Source organism: Chlamydotis macqueenii, chromosome 7 (genome assembly GCF_036417535.1).
Source record: "Chlamydotis macqueenii isolate bChlMac1 chromosome 7, bChlMac1.mat, whole genome shotgun sequence".
NCBI classification, from domain to species: Eukaryota; Metazoa; Chordata; class Aves; order Otidiformes; family Otididae; genus Chlamydotis; species Chlamydotis macqueenii.
In genome coordinates this window covers 8,741,353-8,760,334 of record NC_141562.1, presented here as the reverse complement: position 1 = coordinate 8,760,334, position 18,982 = coordinate 8,741,353, and the positions used below count along the sequence as shown (strand labels likewise).

The window sequence follows — 18,982 nt, the reverse complement described above, 5'->3', positions numbered from 1 at the left end:
TATATATATTTTTTTAAAGAACCAGTCAGAACATTCAACATGAACCGGGGTAAAAAAGAAACAGAGAGCAGTCTTTGCTTTCCAGTGAGGACACAGAGATGACCACATAGACAGGGCAGAGATAAGTTACAACTGTGTAAGAAACTTATTACAACTCTGGAAGTTTATAGCTTCAGCTCAAATTGGAGTTGCTGTGGTTCAGATAACCCTGCTGCAATGATACAGGGTTTTAGTATTAATTCTTAATGCAATTAAACTGCTCTCTCTTATTATTATTTTTTTTTAACTTGTTTACTGTACTAGGAATGCAAAGAGTTCTGCTTTCAGCTGCATGCTGCAGTGATATGCATATACACCCGTAACATTATTGCAGCAAGCTTACTGGCTTACAGGGAAGACAGACTCTCAAGTAATGATATCATTTTCAAAGATGCACCTAAACAGAAATATTTTGCACTTCAGTGAAGCTGCCAAAAACCCAGTCATGCTGAGTTAAAGGTTTTGTAAAGCCAAGAATTCCTTCTCTTCTCAAATCAATAAGCACATGCAACTCTGTTACAGCCTCCATTTTACTGCTTTTCAAAAGCAAAGGTAAGACACTGGAAAGAAGGCTGATTGAAGTCTACAAAGCAACTGATTACATCTATGGTCTTAAATAAAAAAAAAAAAAAAAAACTCATTAAAATACATATCCCAAATCATGTGTTCTGTGAAGAAGGAAAAAAAAAACAAAACAAGCCTGCCACAGCTAACAGTTACTGCACATTTGCAATAGGAAACTTGAGAAACGCTAAACTACAAGATCTCTTCCTCCTCTTCAAATACATCGCATGCAAAATATACTAAGTCTGAATTTATTCACACAACAAATCTTTCCTGATATGTCTTCAGAAAGACCCCTGGGTCATCTAGAACATCCTTCAAACTAATTCAGGAAAGACTGCTAGACTAAGTTACCCAGATTCTTTACTTAGTGAACTCTTTAACACCCTGAAGAACGATGCCTCAGTGACCTCTCTTGTCAAGCTCTTACATCGTCTAATTGACCTCCCTGTTAGAAAGCATTCCCTGTTTAGCTTTATGCCATTACTTCCTGTTAGACCACCCATCACCACCTTAAATAATTCCTCCTCCTTCTCTCGTGTTTCTTCTCAAGTATTTGTCAGTTATACTCCCTTAGGCAGGCTGTATATAGCACATTCCTGAGACCTGTCTTCATAGGTCATGCTCTCCTATCCTTTTATCATTTTTGTCACCTGTCTTTGAACTGTTTTCCGTGTACTCATGTCACTATGTAGTGTATAAAGCCCTTAATGATAAAAGCCATCCACACGAATGTACTTCTACTTGCAATAACAGAAAAAAAAAATATTACCCATTGGTAAGTAGAAGAGGCAGTGAAATCTGACTGTCTCTACAGGCAGGTCACAAAGAGGGAGGCTTTTGAATCTCAGATCCTGTGTCCGTGTCAAAGAGACTAACACAATAGTTGAAAGTAACAAATCCTCTTCCTATTTCTGAATTATTAGTTTTTCCTTCTTTTCTTTCTATACATTCTCTTGCAAGGAGAACAGATAGATTTCAAAAGAGAAAATCATTTTTGCTGTTACATGCATGCCTGTACAATTGAGGCTGGGTTTGCATATAAACTGAACAATGGCACCAGGCCAAACACATCTAGGATTTTTGCAGGTGGGGAAAGGAGTATTTTTCTCAGAATTATTAAAGAGGAACACAATTTCTTTAGATTAGGTTTGCTTTAATCCCAAAGTGACCCTTTAATACAAAACCTAGGGTAGCTAACATTTTAAAAATGCATTTATCTTCTGCTTTCTGAATAAAGGCTAATTCCATGTTTATACCTATATCATTGAAAAGGTTTTTTTTTCCTCTCTCCCTCTCTTTATTCTTATAGTTAAAGCAGTTTTATAGCAGAATAATAAACCTTGAACTCTTCTGAAAACGTCAGTAATTTCCGATGCAGTTTGACACGTGACAGAACCAGGCATTGAGGATGCCAAGTCAGTAAAGTGAAAATGACGTGTAAACAAAAATTAAAGAAATACCCCTAAATTTGAGTCATTCTTGAATTTAGAAAGTTTTTCACATATGAGATGTCAGAGTCCCCTACCTCTGTATATTCAAAGTCAGATAAGATCTTTCTGGCCCACCTGAGAGATGATAAAAGTGAGGCTGAAATCTGGATCCATATTTTTAGCTGGAAAAAAATTATCACTTGCAATATCAAAACAGGCAAAATAAATCTTGTACCAGCTTCCAATAGCTGATGTCTATGACTTGTGCTAAGAAAAAAACTGTTAAAACTACTCACATCAGGGTTCACAACCCAGACAATGTCTAAAAAGATCTCTTTTTTTGTTGTTGTTGTTCTGTAGGACAGTTTGCTTGCAACACCTGGTTTTTATGAAGATATGTTATTAGCCAATAAACTTTAATAAGACCTAGTTGAAGTTTTTCAGACATCTTTCCCCCGTTACAAAAATAACAACTCAGCAAAACTGAAAATCTTAATAAGGAACTTCTTTTTCACATAGAATTTTAAATTTCCAGAAATTTATGGAAACAAAGCTTTAAATCTAAGTTCTTCTTTACATTCTTACCTGTAACTTGAACTAGAAAATATGATAATAAACATACTCAAAATTTAAAAATAATTTTCTTCTCAGGTTACTACTTACAGTTTTTAGTGACTTATATTTTTTTTTTTCCCAAAACTGTTTCAAAACTTCAAACAACTTCCAAGATGCAGAGCTGGACTGGTAACAATACTAGTCACTATACAGCTATATAGTACCTATAGCATGAAATATTTACTAACTGTGGAAATATGTAAACCCATCAAAAGCACCTACTGCTGCACGTTGTGAATTATGTATTTCTGTAAATTATATAAGAACACGTCTTTCATTAAGGTGAAAGTTGTTATTCTAGACTGTCTGAAATTGTGCTGTAGATAATCAGCTGCACTTATTGATTGAGATGTTAAGGAATCAGAGTTATTGTAACTCTCCACAAAATATAAGCCCAGACTCCACTAGTGAAGGATTCTTCCCTATGCCGTGTACCTCATCTCACATCTCAAGCCTTTTGAGAGTTCCTTTTTAAGATTTAAATTTTCTTTTATAAAGCTTTTCTGAATCAATCAACATTCAATATAGGAAGATTGCCAAATAAATTACTTTTCATTTCTGCCCACAGTTAAACTCCTGCAGGGATCTGGAAACATACCAAGATCATTAGCCTTAATGCCTGTAATACACACTGCTTTAAGGTGAAGTGAGTAGTAAAACAGTTTAATGCATTAGCCCCTACACTCAAGAGACCTGTAGAGTCCCGGAAGTGCACGCATGTAACTTGCAAATATTTCGGGAGCCTTGTGCGCTGAAGGGGGTCAGACTTTCTACTAGTGTGGGTCTGAAAAAAATACATGTATTGATTTGTTTTTAATACTTGGTTTGGATACTTTGTTAGAACTCACTTACGAAATAAGCAATGTGTATTTTTGCTGGAGGGCTACTATAAAGTAGACAAAAACACTGAGTTGCATATAGCTTACTACACTTTGAGGGCAAGTAGTTCCTCATTCCTTTATGTAAAATCCCTGCGTATGCACAAACATGAGCAGAATTTGTCCCCATGCTAGTCTTTCCCAAGCTTCCCATTTGTTTTATTTATTTATGCTAAAATTTTCACTATTAATTTAAAAATCACCAATGAATACAAATGTGGATAATTTACTTACGCTGATAAAATAAAAAACTTAATGAGCTAACTTAATTTAATTTGTGTTGGATTTTTTTTTTTATTTAGCAGGCTTTGATGCCGCAAAAGTGATAATTGGAAACAAGTCTCATCCACATTTTAATTTCTTGGTTCAGTCTTATCCCTGCTTAGTTAAAAAAGAATTTTAAAACCCTACTACTTTACCAAATTCCTAGCTACTAAATACATGTAAACTTATACCAAGGATCCAACTCTCATTCTCAACCCTGACATATAAAGCACTGTAAAACAAATCATTATTTAGTATTTTAAAAGCTGGATAAAACTAATTAATGCCAAAAATTAGCCCACAGGACAACATTAATTACAAATTTGCCCACCAGCTACTTCCCTGTCCTAATTAGCCTTACTGATTTCAAGAAACCACTAAGAAAAAAAGACAAACATATAATTCCTACTTCATACTTGACAAAAAAACTCTGTGATTCATCTTTCAAACATCAATAATGTGCCTTTTTCATGTGAATTTGTAGATTTCCACAGTAAAGATGACTCTCTCAGGCACATTATGTTTCATTTCTAATAGACTATAGTAGATTTTCTGGTCACTTGCTGACAGTGCTTGAAACCCAGGTCAAAAGTATTGGTATGGAAGATAACTAGAAAAAAAATAATTGTCCGATAGAGCTGTATATTATATTAAAAGGGCCCATCTGGCCCAAGCTGTCCCATTTGCATTAACCACAAAGTATGCATTACTGGAGTAATGGAGTACTTGATATTTCAATTCTCCAACACTAGAGTCTGACAACCTTATTTGACATTTACCAACAAGTATTGTCAAAATTTACTACTTCAGAAAATGTGGCAAGGTATCACATAAGCCATCATATATGTTCCTGAAATGTTGATAATAAAAACAACTGTGCACTGACCTCATTAATAAAAGTCTGGGCTCCCCGTGGGCTTAGAAGTAAGATAGCCCTTCGCAATGTGTCTCGATAGCGATTCAGCTCTTCTGTTTTCATGGTAGTGAAAAGGTTGGCAAAGACTCTGCTGATGTTCCTGTCCACTTTTTGTAATGACACATCAAGTCCCAGTCTTGAGGCCTGATCAAGAAATCCCTGCAGTCCGCGTATATCTGTAACACAGGAGAGAGAAGAGAAAAAAAAAAAAAAGAAGAAAAAAAAAAACCACTGCATCAACCTTCGCCAATCAGGCAAGCATCAAGGTGGGAAAAGGCTTTTTTTTTGCTGCAGTGCTGTCAGAAGAGTATTCCACACAGCCATCTTCCACAGCTCCCTTTTGTAGCCAATGCAAACTCAATTGAATTACCTTTCCCCAGAGGTCTCTGAACAACTCTCAGGAAAAGCCAGTTCATGTACTTGGGTGGCTGTAGATACCTCCCCAGAAGGGCAACAGGACTTAACACTGCACAACCAAAAAGGCAGTCCCACACCAACAATATCACAGTTCAAACGCAGAAATCCAGGAACAGATGAATAAGCAGAGGGATAAATCACTCACCCCTAACCTTCTCTCCTTCTACCACAACCTGTCTTACATAAGATCATATCTGCTTTTCCCAAGAAAAAAAAATTACAATATCCAGAATATACACAGCTCTCCTTTTGACCTTTTTTTTTTTGTTTTCTGTCTCTTCTTCTCCTATAAATAACCTGCCTAACCAGAGGTTTTACATTAACCTGTAAACCTACAAAACAGTACAAAGCGCCAAACTATTAGGTTATATTATAGAGTGAACAAATTAGCTTTCAGTAGAGGAAATCATGCAAACAAGCCCCTTCAAAACCTATTACTTTAAGCTCTGCCCCTCAACTTCAGGATGACTGACCAAATATTTTTCTTAACCACATTTGTTAGGACATTAAAATGAAGGAGCACACATTTTGTATTATTTTCATGCTGAAGTCTGCTGGTTCAAATTGTACTCTGTCTTCATGACTCTCTATTATTTTTCCATAATAAATATATGAGGTTTTATTTTGTAGCGAAATTTACAGCAAGAAAGCAGTCAAAGCTTATATTGAACGGGGTTGGCTTTCAAAACTAACAGTGACCTGATCACAGCTGTACCATGTCGTTAGGAGTCCTTAATTTTATGCGAAACATGTATAACTTGTCTTGAATAAGAAAGTATTTAACCCTCTTTTCTCACATTGATTTCTCACACTTTTATCATCAAATTTCAGCTCATGGGTGAAGCTGAATGGTATGAGTTAGAGTACGTTTATTGTTCCCTTAATAAACCCGCACTTCAGAAAACTAACTCTAATAATTTCTGTAAACTAGATTGTGACAGCTGGTAGGGTTTGTTTTTTTTTTTTTAATTTTAATCCTGGAAGTAACCATTTTCTGATAAAATTCTAGGTATCAATACCACAGACATTGCTAAAGTCAGAGAACTGAAAATCAAACTAATTTAAGCCAGTAGCACTCCTTGCTGCCCTATCTGAGAGGGCTCTTAGACCACCATTGATCTTGGTGTTGCATGCCCATAGAATATGCCATGTGAACTACTTTTTTCTCCCCCTAAAAACTGTTGTATAAAACCTGATACAAGTAACATCTTGCAAGGATACACCAGTTAAAGAATTTACCTCCTGTAGAAGTGCAATATATTAGGGTCAACAAGGTAACTGGAAAACGTGAGATCCAAAAGAAAAGCACTGACCAGCTTCACACTTCTACCCAAAGATGAGAATGCTTGTTAATGTGATTAATTTAGCTTCAGAAAACAGCTGGATTACAAAGAAACATCAGAAAGAAATCAAAATTAAGCTACGGATGTGCCAACCAGAGCAGAATTTAACTGCCCTTTAGTTGGTATGACCATCACTCCAGCCAACCCCACCATCAGGAAAGGTGCACTCGTGAGGATTTTGCTGGGGACTTAGGCAAGTCTACAGCAGGTTTATAACACCACCAAGCACCTGCTAGACTTGCTTACTGTCTAAAATCCTGAGTCGCTGAGGAAAGGAAGGGGTTTATTGTTGTGAAGGCATTTTATGGAAAATGCCAGAAGAATTTAGCACTCGTACGACTGTTAAATATTGCAGGTGTGCTGAAATAATGACAGTGACAAACAACTATTGTTTACAGGTTAAGGTATTTTATTAAAGTTGTCAAGGTAAGTTTGGATTTTGCTAATTTAAATTCAGTAAACTAGCATTCATTACTCTACTTATGCTCACTTTATGGATCTGTGATACATGGAACACAAAGATTTTTCTTTTAATGATGTTTAGTCCTTCAAAATTACTGCCGTGCTTGACAGGCAGTAAGAAAATTCCCTTTTTTGTAGTTTAGTAATGACTTGTTTTTTTGTGCAAGCATCTAAAGTTATCACTGCACAAAGCAAAGCTGTTTACAAAAGATTAACTGTGCTGATATTGCTCTAGTTTTTTTTGCCTTCTGTTTTTTCAGTTGACCTGCTGAACTACTGGTTAGAAATATTATTGTAAACAAGTGCAAAGTACTTGATGCACATGGTAAGACTATTTGGACTTCGACGAGCATTTTGTATTCCCTTACAAATTTTTCCCCCAAGGAAAACAGGCTATTTCCCAGTTTGAAAAATTGAAAGGATTAAGACTTTTTCCAGCTTGAGAAAAAAAAAGTAAAATTTGAAATGGGAGAGACTGTTCAAGCTCAAACGTACAAGCACAATCTGTCAGTTTTTCATGGATATAAGTGCACGTGCATTTATTCAGTGTCGGCAATTAGAAAGAACTGCACGACTATATCTTCCTGAACGCTGACATGCCTGTCCCTGTGTGACACTGGGGAGGAGGAGAAGGCTTGGTGGCAATTCAGAGGTGGAAGTGGGAACTGAAGAGCAGTGTTTTCAGAGGTGACAAAGAAATTTAGGTGCCTACATAATGGGATCTTTTTTTTCGCAAGTAATTGTTTGCAATCGTTACCAAGGGGGCAATCATTTCTTAAAATATATCAGTATATAAATACACAAGCATATGCAGGAATATCTGTTTATAAATCATAATGAATTAAGCTCAGCTTTATTTTATCTGACATATCACATAAGGGAAGTTTGATGCCCTCATTTTCTTTTCATCCATTTAGTAGATCACAAATCGACACAACGTAAAAGAAAAACTGAGCTTTGTTCCATGGCAGCTCATACAGAAATATTCACAAAAACAGTTATCAATTTCTTTCCACTTCTCATAATTTAGGATCATTAATCCTTCATTGTCTAAAATTCAACACAGAATTGAATAAAATATTCTAAAAATGGTTTTGTCATTAAAATACATATACTTTGTCTCTTGTAGTTTTAAGAGTGATTTTTATTAAAAATTTCAAATTTTAATAAAAGAGTTATCTTGAACTATTACTAAAAAAATAATTCCTTATGCCTGTTTATTTCATACTTTATAGAAAAAGTACAGCAATCCAAACTCAAACACTTCTATCTAGAACATCTGAGAAATGAAAGACCAGTTTGCCCTGACTATACAATCTACAGCTATCTCCACCTTCAGTTTTCCCGTTAGTTAGTTTTGCTCAGGGTGTAGCCTATATTCAACCATAAAAATCACATAGTGCTATTTTAATTATCTAACTGCCTACCTGATTTGTGTATGCTCAACATGCAGAATTTCAGATACAATATCAGAAAATTTCTCTTTAGAGAACATCAGTTTCCTGAAGATAACGCAACACCTGCACTCCAGAAGGAAAATGACACTGCAAAATGCACTCAGGTGAGCATTTCTCATAAAAGAGATCTGTAAAGTCATATAATAATTAGATATGTTTATAACACTCTAGTGTCAACCACAATAATGTGAAATTAGCAGACTGGAATTGGAACTAACTCACTAGAGCTTCATAAGAAAAGCAAACTTGATACGAACTTTGTGTCTCTTCTGCTACATTTGGCTGGAGAGAGAATCTCTGTGGCTGAGCACCTTCTTCCCAACTGACAGATATACCTTATGTTCAGAGGTCTGACAACAGAAGAATGAGACAATTTCAGGGATAACTATTATAAGGAGGGAAGGAAAGCTTTGATGCACTGTGAAGCTATGAATTCTGTCACTGTGACTGCAAAACTAATGTTTGCCATAAATAAAGGGCTTCATTATACTATAAGGAATAATGAAATGTATCATTTCTTGCTGGAGCTTAGGCTGGTCACTGTGCTGGTTAACTGGAACATAAACATAAAAGAATAATACTAAATGTGGCATTACCTATCTGTAAAGCTCGTTGTCATCTATAAAGTAATTAGTTTTTATTATGTTGTCTATAATCTTGTTTATATTTAAAGTTTGCAGAGTCTACCATAGCATTCATCTCTCATAAATTTACAGGATCTTACTCTTAGCTTTGACATGAGCAGCTTTAAGCTGTTGTTTTCATGCGAAACAGCTGTGTGGTTGGGCACAGCTGCCCTTTACGGATGGCTCACTGTAGAAAGGAATTTCCAGAAGGTAGAGAGCAGTATATTGTCTTTTTACACCAGCTCCTAACCCCACTTGACAGAAATAGAGAGAGCACATGGGCAGGAAACATTTTACTTTGGGTAGCAAAGAGCTGGAAGCAAACTGAAGTACCAAGCTGGAGCTGAAGGCAAGGGTAAAGAAGCACCAAGAAACAATTATGCACCCTTTCATTTGTATCCATCACCAAGTAAATTCTGGGAAAACTGAAGTATCATCACTAAGCTCTACTTTCAAACGACCTATATCAATCCTTTCACTTGTATGTTTGTAAAAGGCAAAAGTAAATAAGTGTGAAAAACAATTAGATCAGGAAGGAAACACTGAGCTTTTCAGTTTTCTCATTTGCTGATTGCAGGCTTTACACTTCACACCTTTTTTCCCCCCACTGTTTTATTGGAGCACTACTTTGGTGTTAAAGTAGTGAGAAAAGCGTCAAGGAGACTTCAATACTTTCATTATTTTGTATCTATACACTTGTTAAAATATATTCACCTTTTCCAACATTTTAGGAACAATATCAAGGTATTTTTCCTTATACTTAAGCTCCAAGAGAAAAAAATAACAATTTCTTACCTTTAATACAAAAACACTCTTGCTTTATTGTAGGTTTGTCTCTCTTGACTGAAAATTGGACAGAATACTTTCTGTTTATTATTTAATTTCTTAAGACAGACTAAAATACACATTCTTGGATTCACTGATTTGGAAGATAACATATAAGCACTCTGAAACAGGTTTCCTAAACCACTTCAGTGTCATGGGTTTAATTCATTTTATTTTACAGTGGCTGTTGTCCCTCATTTTTGCAACTGCAAATTATTTGCATAAGATATAAGGGATAACGAGACTGGTACAAGAAACAGAAACACACATCCTGATTATTAGACTCTTGCTGCATTGTAAGCTTTCTAAATGAATGGTTTTGAACATCATCTTTGGGTCCTTGCTACAGATAATAACCTACTTGAAGGATTTGAATATACTCTAGTACGTAGACATACTTCAGAAGTAGCTCTTATTCTTAAGTTAATGAATAACAAAATTCTCTTCCTTCAAACAATAGAGAGAAGATTACTATTTATGCTTCCAAAAGGGAATTATTTTGTCCATATTATATAGAAGAATTAGGCTTTGAGCAAGCACTGAAATTTTCTACCTAAAATACTCACAACATGATTTTAAAACTATTCAAAGAGTGATTAGACCAGAAAGTACAACAACAAATTCTGTTACAATAGATATGACTACATTAAATGTGAGCACTTACTGGATCCTAGTGCAAATGTGAAATGATACCAGTAAGGTATATTTTCTATTTTTATAGGTTTTTCTGTTCTTACAATCTCTCTCCAACCATGCAACATCTCTCTCCACGTACCACATTTCCTCGTGGAAATGAGCATCCAGATCAGTTCACCTTCAGCATTTTAATCTGGGAATTTTCAGGATCTCATTGGACTCTCCTTTCCCTTTTTTACACCTTTCTCTCCTGGATAGTTCTACTAATATTGATCAAACACAATGCAATGTGCCAGTGCCTGCACTGCCTGACCAACCAGGCACTAATAATGCCATTCAGACATTGAAGCTGTGTAGTCCCTTCTCAAAGAGACAAGAGAAAAGCAAGAAATCAGAGGTTTCCAGAAAGAATAAAGCAGGCTATCAGAAAAATAATCTTTGAAAAATACAGGGAACATTGATTTGCCATTTAAATCTAGATCACAGGCTGACATTTGACCACCTCCCAGTAGAAACTGAAAATCTTACCACATGTGTTTTGATACAAGCATCAGGATTAATCAAATGCAAAGGTCTGCACAGACCCCTTATGATACCAAAGGCTGAAGTCTGTATAACGGCTGCAGAAAATTTTTATTGGGCAGGTACACTGCATGCATCGATTTTGTTATTAAGCTTTTAAATACAAAAAGGACTTTGAATAGAGACAAATCATAGGCATTGGGAATTTTCACTCCTGAATAGATGGGAAAGGAATAGAACACATCATAAAGCCAGATGCGTTGCATGCACAAACAGGTATTTTCAGATTCAACCTATCATAGAAGGCAGACATGACTATTAAAAATATTTAAAAGTCTTCTGAACAACTGATACTTCCTACTCAAAAGAAATGATGCAGCCTGAAGGTAACTGGTAACCCTAAACTAGGGATAAGCAAATGCAAATAAGCACATCTTGAAACAAAACGAATGTGCAAAGCGAATGCCTTAAATAGAGAGACGAAAGGTGTCTCTTCTCTTTCAGGGAAAACCAGAATTCACCTGAGAATTTGATAGAGATTCATTCTGTATGTGTGCATAGTCAAGCATCCAGAAAGATGGCAGCAGCACATCCTTTTGGTTTTAATGGATTGCAGAGTGAGTCTCTCTTTTGTTTAAATCAACTTTAAATACTGCACATTTCGATCTCAAGAGAGACTGCAATAAAATTACTTCAGGTAAAGAAATTAAATTCCCCCTTGAGGAAAGACTACTGGCAGGAAGACTTTATTCTTTTATATGTGTAACAATAATTATTGCTTGCATTTATACAACACATTTCATCTAAGGATCTCAATGTACTTTATAAACACCTGTACAGTATAATAAAGCATACACTATAAATACACATTACAGGAGCTAGTTTCTGTTATAATTACTTAACTACATGTCAGCAAATAATAATTCAACTCTATTGAAGAAACTTTCTCCCACTGGAGTATTTCTGTAGGTTCAAGTAAAAGTCAGGTGCCCTGTGCACACAAGTAGCAAAAAGGCTGTCAGAGGTGCCAGCTCTCATGTTCTTGTCACTATCTAGGGGTTAGATTTTGGACAATCAAGTCCTTACTTATGTTAATTTGGTACTGTCTGCAATCTTCTACACTGAGAAATCGAGATGTCACTTTGGCAGATGCCACAGTTTCACTCCATTGCTCGTTTTTCAGAGCATTCTGTACAAGGTGCTACAGGGGCACTGAATCCACACCTTGTCTTGAGCCTTATCCCCATTAGTACAGCGCACTCTGACCTAGCCAGCAGCAGGCTGCAATTATCAGTAAGACTCTGTCAGTCACCACCATATGGATGCCAGCTTACATGGAGCCTGAGCATGGCACTGAGCTACACAGAGCTCCTCTGCCCTGACAGACCCATCCTGAACTACCTGGCCAATATTTGGTGATCTACTGGCAAGCTAAGGGCAATTGTGCGCATATTTTTAGCTCAGAAGCCAGGAAGAGGGATCCTCTGGCCTTTATTTTACTTAAATGATGTCCATCATGCTGTAATGAGGATGGTGGTATCTGAAGTTTAATTTCCTTGCCTAGCTGTTTGACTCAAAGTGCATTTTCATATAGACAATGAATTCAGAAAACTAAAGAAGGATACATAATTTCTCTAATTTTCTACATCTCTTTTAAAGCCTATTTTTGCAATACAGCCTCCATAAAACTCTGCACGAAAATGCAAAAGGATACAAAAATCAATTATAGACTCTTGTTCTCCAGTGTTTTCTGCTAAAAGCAAGATGAGAAGGATCCCTACTGAGATAACAAATCTCTTGGCAGGAGCGGGAAGGAGTTGAAAACAAAAGCTGACTTAATGTCACATATATAATAACCATCAATTAATCCTTCTTGTAGGAATATGCCAATAATAAACAAACAGGGGAAAAAAAAAATCAATTGTCAATTATTCATTTCCATTACGACAACTACTTTTAGTATGATGGCAAATACAAGTACTCCATTCTGTAACAACATGACTCTGATCCCAGAGTTGGGAAAAAAGAAACCAACCACCAACATGCTAGAGAATAAAAACATGAATCTGCTTATACTTTGTCATCAGCTGCAATCTCCACAGGCATCCCTCTGTGAGCTCCATGCTTTTGGAAAATAATGAGTAATGATTACTGAAAAGACAACTGGTAACAATGAGGTGGTACACTGTACCAAGATTCTATATTCATTGTATTGTACACAAAAGTAACACATTTTAACAGACTGAAAAATGAGATCGTTTAGGCCTTAGTCCTACGAACACTCACGTGTGTATTCAGCTTTGTGTGAGGAAACCCAGTGCAAAGTCTCCTCCCACGTATGAAATCTCTCAACACATGAATAAGTGTTCACATAGCTACTACACACTGTGATTTATTCCTATGATGATAATCAAGATAAACACTTCAAATGAGTAGAATGCACTTCCACCTTCCTGGATGTGAATCCCTTCTTTCTAAAAACCACAATAAAAAACTAGCAAAAAACTTCACACTTTATTAATCAATGCTCCTGTGCAACATTCCTCTCCAAATTACAACCCCGATATCTTAACGGCTTGTGCTCATGACCGAATACACCGCCTTTGTGAAGGCACAGTAAACTTGCTCTTGAAAAGCATGCCTATGCTTTGTTTCATATGTGCCCAGACACAAGAGCAATTATCCAGATTTCACTGAAGCACGCCATTAGAAAATTAACAGCCATCTGTAACAAAAGCTTTTCTTCTTCTCTTTACTATATTTCAATAGAGCAACAGCAAAGAGAAGTATTTGCAGGCTTTGGAAAATAGTGTCTCCTCATTAAAAACTCAGCTGCAGAAAAGGATAATGGGAAAATGGGAACATAATGCTACAGAGACTTATCTGACTCCATTACAGTGTCCACACAAATTTAATTAAAACACCTTTATTTGAATATAAGCAGTCAAGTACAGGAAGAGAGTTCTTTGTTTGCTAGTCAAAACCGTCTCCAGTTGGACAGCAGAAGTCTAGAAAAAAATTCCATTCGCAACTGACTGGGAAGGTATTTTGAAATCTATGCTCCGAGATACCCAAGTACTTGGACAAGGGAAACAAAACTTCACATTCAAAAGCAGGGAGTGTTCAAGGTTCTCAGTTTACTTCGGTGACACTAGAGGGTTTTACTGACATATGTATAAAATTAGGGGTTACTATAACATCTCCTTTACATGTATTTACAAGTAAATGAAACAAGAGAGCTATATGCCTTAGTAAATTTAAATTGAGATTTGACTGTGGGAATCAGAGACAAAACTTCAGAGCAACTCCCCCAATGCAGGTACTGGTATCTTTGGTGGGTTCTGGCAAATCTGCACACCTTAACTTAGTTCACAGAAGCAGACACTGTGCTAATTTCAGTTGTTTTAAATAAAACAATGGCTTGGGAGAGGACAAGATGTTGTGCCAGAAAGTACAGGATAATATGTTACTCTGCTGGGCATCCAAAAATCCATCAATCAAGTAAGAACAAGATTTTAACATAACTAATGACTTCTCATTTTTCTATTCTTGGGTATTAGCTAGAGGGGGGGAAACAGAACATAGTCCTTAAGAAAATATTATATTACTACAATGCAGTGAAAGGAAAATACAAAAGATTAAAAATATAACTAGTAATTGTAAATTCACATTACCTTTATATACTCCAATTTCTGAGAAAAAAAAACTAAAACTGCTGAGTCCACGAGAACAATTTAACCTCGTGATGTTTTAATATAAATGCATGCAAAGTCTTTTTGAACTCTGGATGAATCAGCTGCAGTTTTTCAAATTAACATAAGAGTTTTTATTTTTATTTTTATCTGTTATTCTGTTCCTCACTCCAGGTAGAATCAACCCCAAGTTTTTATTCCTGGGATACATCAAGCTCTGACTCTTTACAGCTTTAAGATAACTTCCATGTACGGCAATTAATGATGAAAATGACCAGATAAAGACTAACATTTCTCATTCCACTAGAACATTCAGGCACTGAGTACAGCTAATGCCTCTCTCTTTTAGTTGTCTTAAAGTTTGAGTTTAATCATCACAATAATCATAGCGCTTTGATGCTACATAATATGTTCAAACAGTTCCTTCCAGTTCAGGTATTTCTTCAAATCTCTTCATTCACTCATATAATCATTCCTCTATTATCATGACATTGCTCTTGGCCACTGAGTACATTAACGGATTTCATCTGCACTTTCTTCCTTCTCATCCTTAATATTTATTCAGATGCATCTCCTGACATACAACTACAATGACTTCTACAGCAGTGCAGAAAATATAGCTGTAAACTTCAGGGAATGAGACAGCAATGTAAACTGCTGGAAACACCCTTAATTCAAAACCTTCTGGCAAGAGGTTGCAGATACTCTTTCACACTTCACTTCTTTTGACATGTCCCCAGAACCACTGCTGAGCATATCTAGTGACAGTATTTGAAATCTCACATCTCAGCCACCTCCGAGGCTCTATTACACTATCTACTGTTTGCATGAAAAAGACCCATTTTTTTTCCCCTGGAAACAAGCATTCAGCAGTTGTATGAACACAGCTCTTATGTTCAAAAGAGTGGAATGAATGACCAGCAAAATGTGCTTTAACACCAGAAAAAAAAAGAGATATGGAAGTTAGGCTCTTGAGAGTTAGGAAGTCACTGACTAAATTCCTTACACAGCAGGATCTATTTTTTTCCTCATATTCTATGTAGAAAGAATCCAATATTAAAAATAACTGTTTCTGGCTAGATTATAATAGTATCTGGATTTCGGCTTTCTTTCACTACCTATTACCAAGTCTTCCAAGTTAAAAAAAAAAAAAAAAAAAAAAAAAAAAAAAAAAAAAAGACATTTTCCTGTTCTTTCTGCTCATGTGTCTGTGATTTGCATACTGACATTCCCCTCCAGTATGGTAACTCCCACATCCTCTTTTAGTTCATACAAGTAAAATGTGATCATATATACATATATGAATTTATATCATCTTAATTTTATATTTTATATTTCACTGATTGAAACACAACTTAAATTGATTTTTAAAGAGTGGAATAACTCTCTACTATTTTCTTATAGGCATTGATTTCCATCTGAAGTCATTAATGATTGATTTATTGATCCTACAATGTTGCAACATTTATCTATGTGTGTTTAAGTAGTCTTTCCCAGCCCCAACTAGGAAAGGTCCTACCAAAAACATAAGTGTCTGTAGTATGAGAAACCAGGAGGGGTAATAAGACTCTATTGCTATAGCAATAAATAACAAGCAATAAAAATATTTCCTTTGAGCAAACATGGCACAATTTAAGTGCAGAAGCTAAAGGAGGAATATTAGAATGAAGATAAAGTAGTTAATTGAGGATAAACATACCAGGAAAAAAAAAATCTGACTTCTTGAACTTTGCAATATGCTGATAACAATTTGAAAAGACAGTGAGTAAGAAAATCTACTTAGAAGAGAAGAGAATGAATCATCTGAAATTTGCAGTGGATTTAGGGAGTGCATAGTCCCATGGGCTAAAGAGATGTGAAGAGAGATAGCAAGGTTGACTGTGAAAATGAAAGAACTGGATACTGAAGAGCGCCACGGGAATACTGAGGTAAACTCTTTTAGCAACTACTAAAGAATATAAAGGGAAAAAAAACAACACAAACTGAAGTGTATTCTCAAGCCTGTTACTTATTACATTTTTTTTTACCTGGTTCCAAACAAAGGAAAAAAAAAAAAAAAACCCACAAACTAAAAATGATTGGGAATAGTCCAAATGAACAGTGAAAACACCACAGCATCTTTTTCAAGCTTAGATTCTGGAAAAGTGGAAAGAATCTTTCTATTATCAAAGGGCGGGAGGTGCAGGGGGAAGAAAAATTTTTAAAAAAGTAACAGTCATTACGTAAGGGAGATAACCCCTCCATGATAATGTCTGTGCTGTATTCAGACAGTTGGATTCCTTCGCTCAGAGACAAAGATTCATATTGCTTTAAACTCTTACCCAGAAAGCAAGCATCAGCTTCACTGTGCAAGATTTCAGGCCACATGTGGTTATCCAGGACAAGCATCCATTGAAGTGGATGATCTTATTCATAAAACCTGTTAAATTCCACCTCCAGAAAACTCTATTCTCTGTGCTGCCATCTCCCTGTTTCCACATGGACGTCAGCTCTTCTTCATCTCTCTCGTCCCGCACAGGGCCAGAGGTCCCCTGCTCCCTGTGCTTATCTCTTCTATATATGTCAATCATGTGTTCGCTCCCAAGGAGTGGACACTAAGAGTGCAACGCTCATCCTCTGTGAATGCCACTGCTTTCTTATGCTCAAATAACCTATTTTCCTAATCTTCCAAAAGAACAGCTGGGAAAAGAAAAGATGTTGCTATGGAGGGTGCTTCCAGTAATAATTTAAAAATAAATTAATTAAAGGTAAATAATTATTTCTAAATCATGTTTGAATACTCCAAATTCAAAAGGCTTTCAGTGCAAGGTCCTGCACATGGGTCGGGGCAATCCCAAGCACAAACACAGGCTGGGCGGAGAATGAATTGAGAGCAGCCCTGAGGAGAAGGACTTCAGGGTACCAGTGGACAAGAAGCTAAACATGAGCCAGCAATGTGCGTTTGCAGGCCAGAAAACGAACTGCATCCTGGGCTGCATCACAAGAAGCATGGCCAGCTGGTCGAAAGAGGTGATTCTGCCCCTCTATTCCAAGCAGTACTGTGTCCAGCTCTGGAGCCCCCAACATCAGAAGGACGTGGACATCTTGGACAGAGTCCAGAGGAGGGCCACGAAGATGATCAGAGGGCACTCTTCAACGGAAATGTTAAAGCCTCAGAACAGATCCACAGAAATTATTGAATCTGGGAAGTGTGCTTTATAGTGAGAGACTGAAGAGCTTCAATCTATTTTACCTATAGAAAAGAAGGTTAAGTTTAATGAAAATGTGAACAAGGACAACTCTTTCATCGAGCAGAAAAATAGCAGGGGAAGGTCTGCTGGCAGAATCTAAACCAAAACAATCAGAAAACAAACAAAACACATTTCTTAAACTAATGAAAACAACTTAACTTATTAGAATAATTTCCCTTGGGAGGTGGTGGTTCAGATTAAATGTTTACAAGTCCCCATATGAGAGTTTTCTAAAAGAGGTGCAAGAGCTGAAATAACTCATAAGTTTAATTTGAAAATGAAAATGTTTTATTCTGTAGCTCGTGTTACATAAGTGAAAACATTCTGGCTTTAGATCTTTGACTTTATGAATTTAATAAACATTTATTTTTGTTTGAAAAAAATATCTGCAAAGGTAATCAACAATGTAAACCTGAAAATAAACCTGAGCAGAAAACCAAGTATTATCCTCAGCAGAGCTGCATCATTGTGAGGAGGTGCCTGCATGAGTACAAGGAAGTACACAAAACGTTTCATGGAAATTTCCATCAAATCATCAGCATGAAGGGTTCATACAACTTGACCATAGAAGTTAAAAAAAGAAACTATATACACTGAATAACGCAAAACTGAGAAGAAAGCAAACGACTTGATGATCTTGGAGGTCTTTTCCAACATTAAGGATTCTACAATTCAAATGGAACTACCAGTTGCCTCTCTATCACCATCTGTAGACAAAACCATGACTCCGGAAAAGAACTATCCCAAAGAAAGAAAACTCAGTTGTATAGACTTATTGTCTTAATTCCTCCCTCCCTCCCTCTGAAATAGGACTTTTCCAATATTTACAATAATTTAAAAAAAAAAATCTAGTAGAAAAGCTCAGATACTCTGAAAACTTCAGGTTTAAAACATTTAAGAGAAATATCTAAATTAATATTCAGAAAATATCCAACAAAAATTGTTATGTGGCTTGAATTACAGAAATCATACTAAAAACTATTTACATAATCATAAAAATCTGCATTTTACACATACTACTATAAAAATAATTTTACAGAATAAGTGTTAAAAAAAACTTTTC

The 18,982-nt window shown here is 36.1% G+C and overlaps 1 protein-coding gene across 2 annotated transcripts in view; it reads right to left on the bottom strand.

Annotated features, from left to right (window-relative positions):
* GRID1 (glutamate ionotropic receptor delta type subunit 1) overlaps nucleotides 1-18,982 on the bottom strand; it is a 537,013-nt gene that overhangs the window by 229,302 nt on the left and 288,729 nt on the right. For both annotated transcript variants that reach the window (XM_086752572.1, XM_086752570.1), the window contains exon 4: nucleotides 4,680-4,885. In XM_086752572.1, coding sequence (XP_086608698.1) covers nucleotides 4,680-4,885 — 206 coding nt within the window. The remainder of the gene's footprint in view (nucleotides 1-4,679; nucleotides 4,886-18,982) is intronic.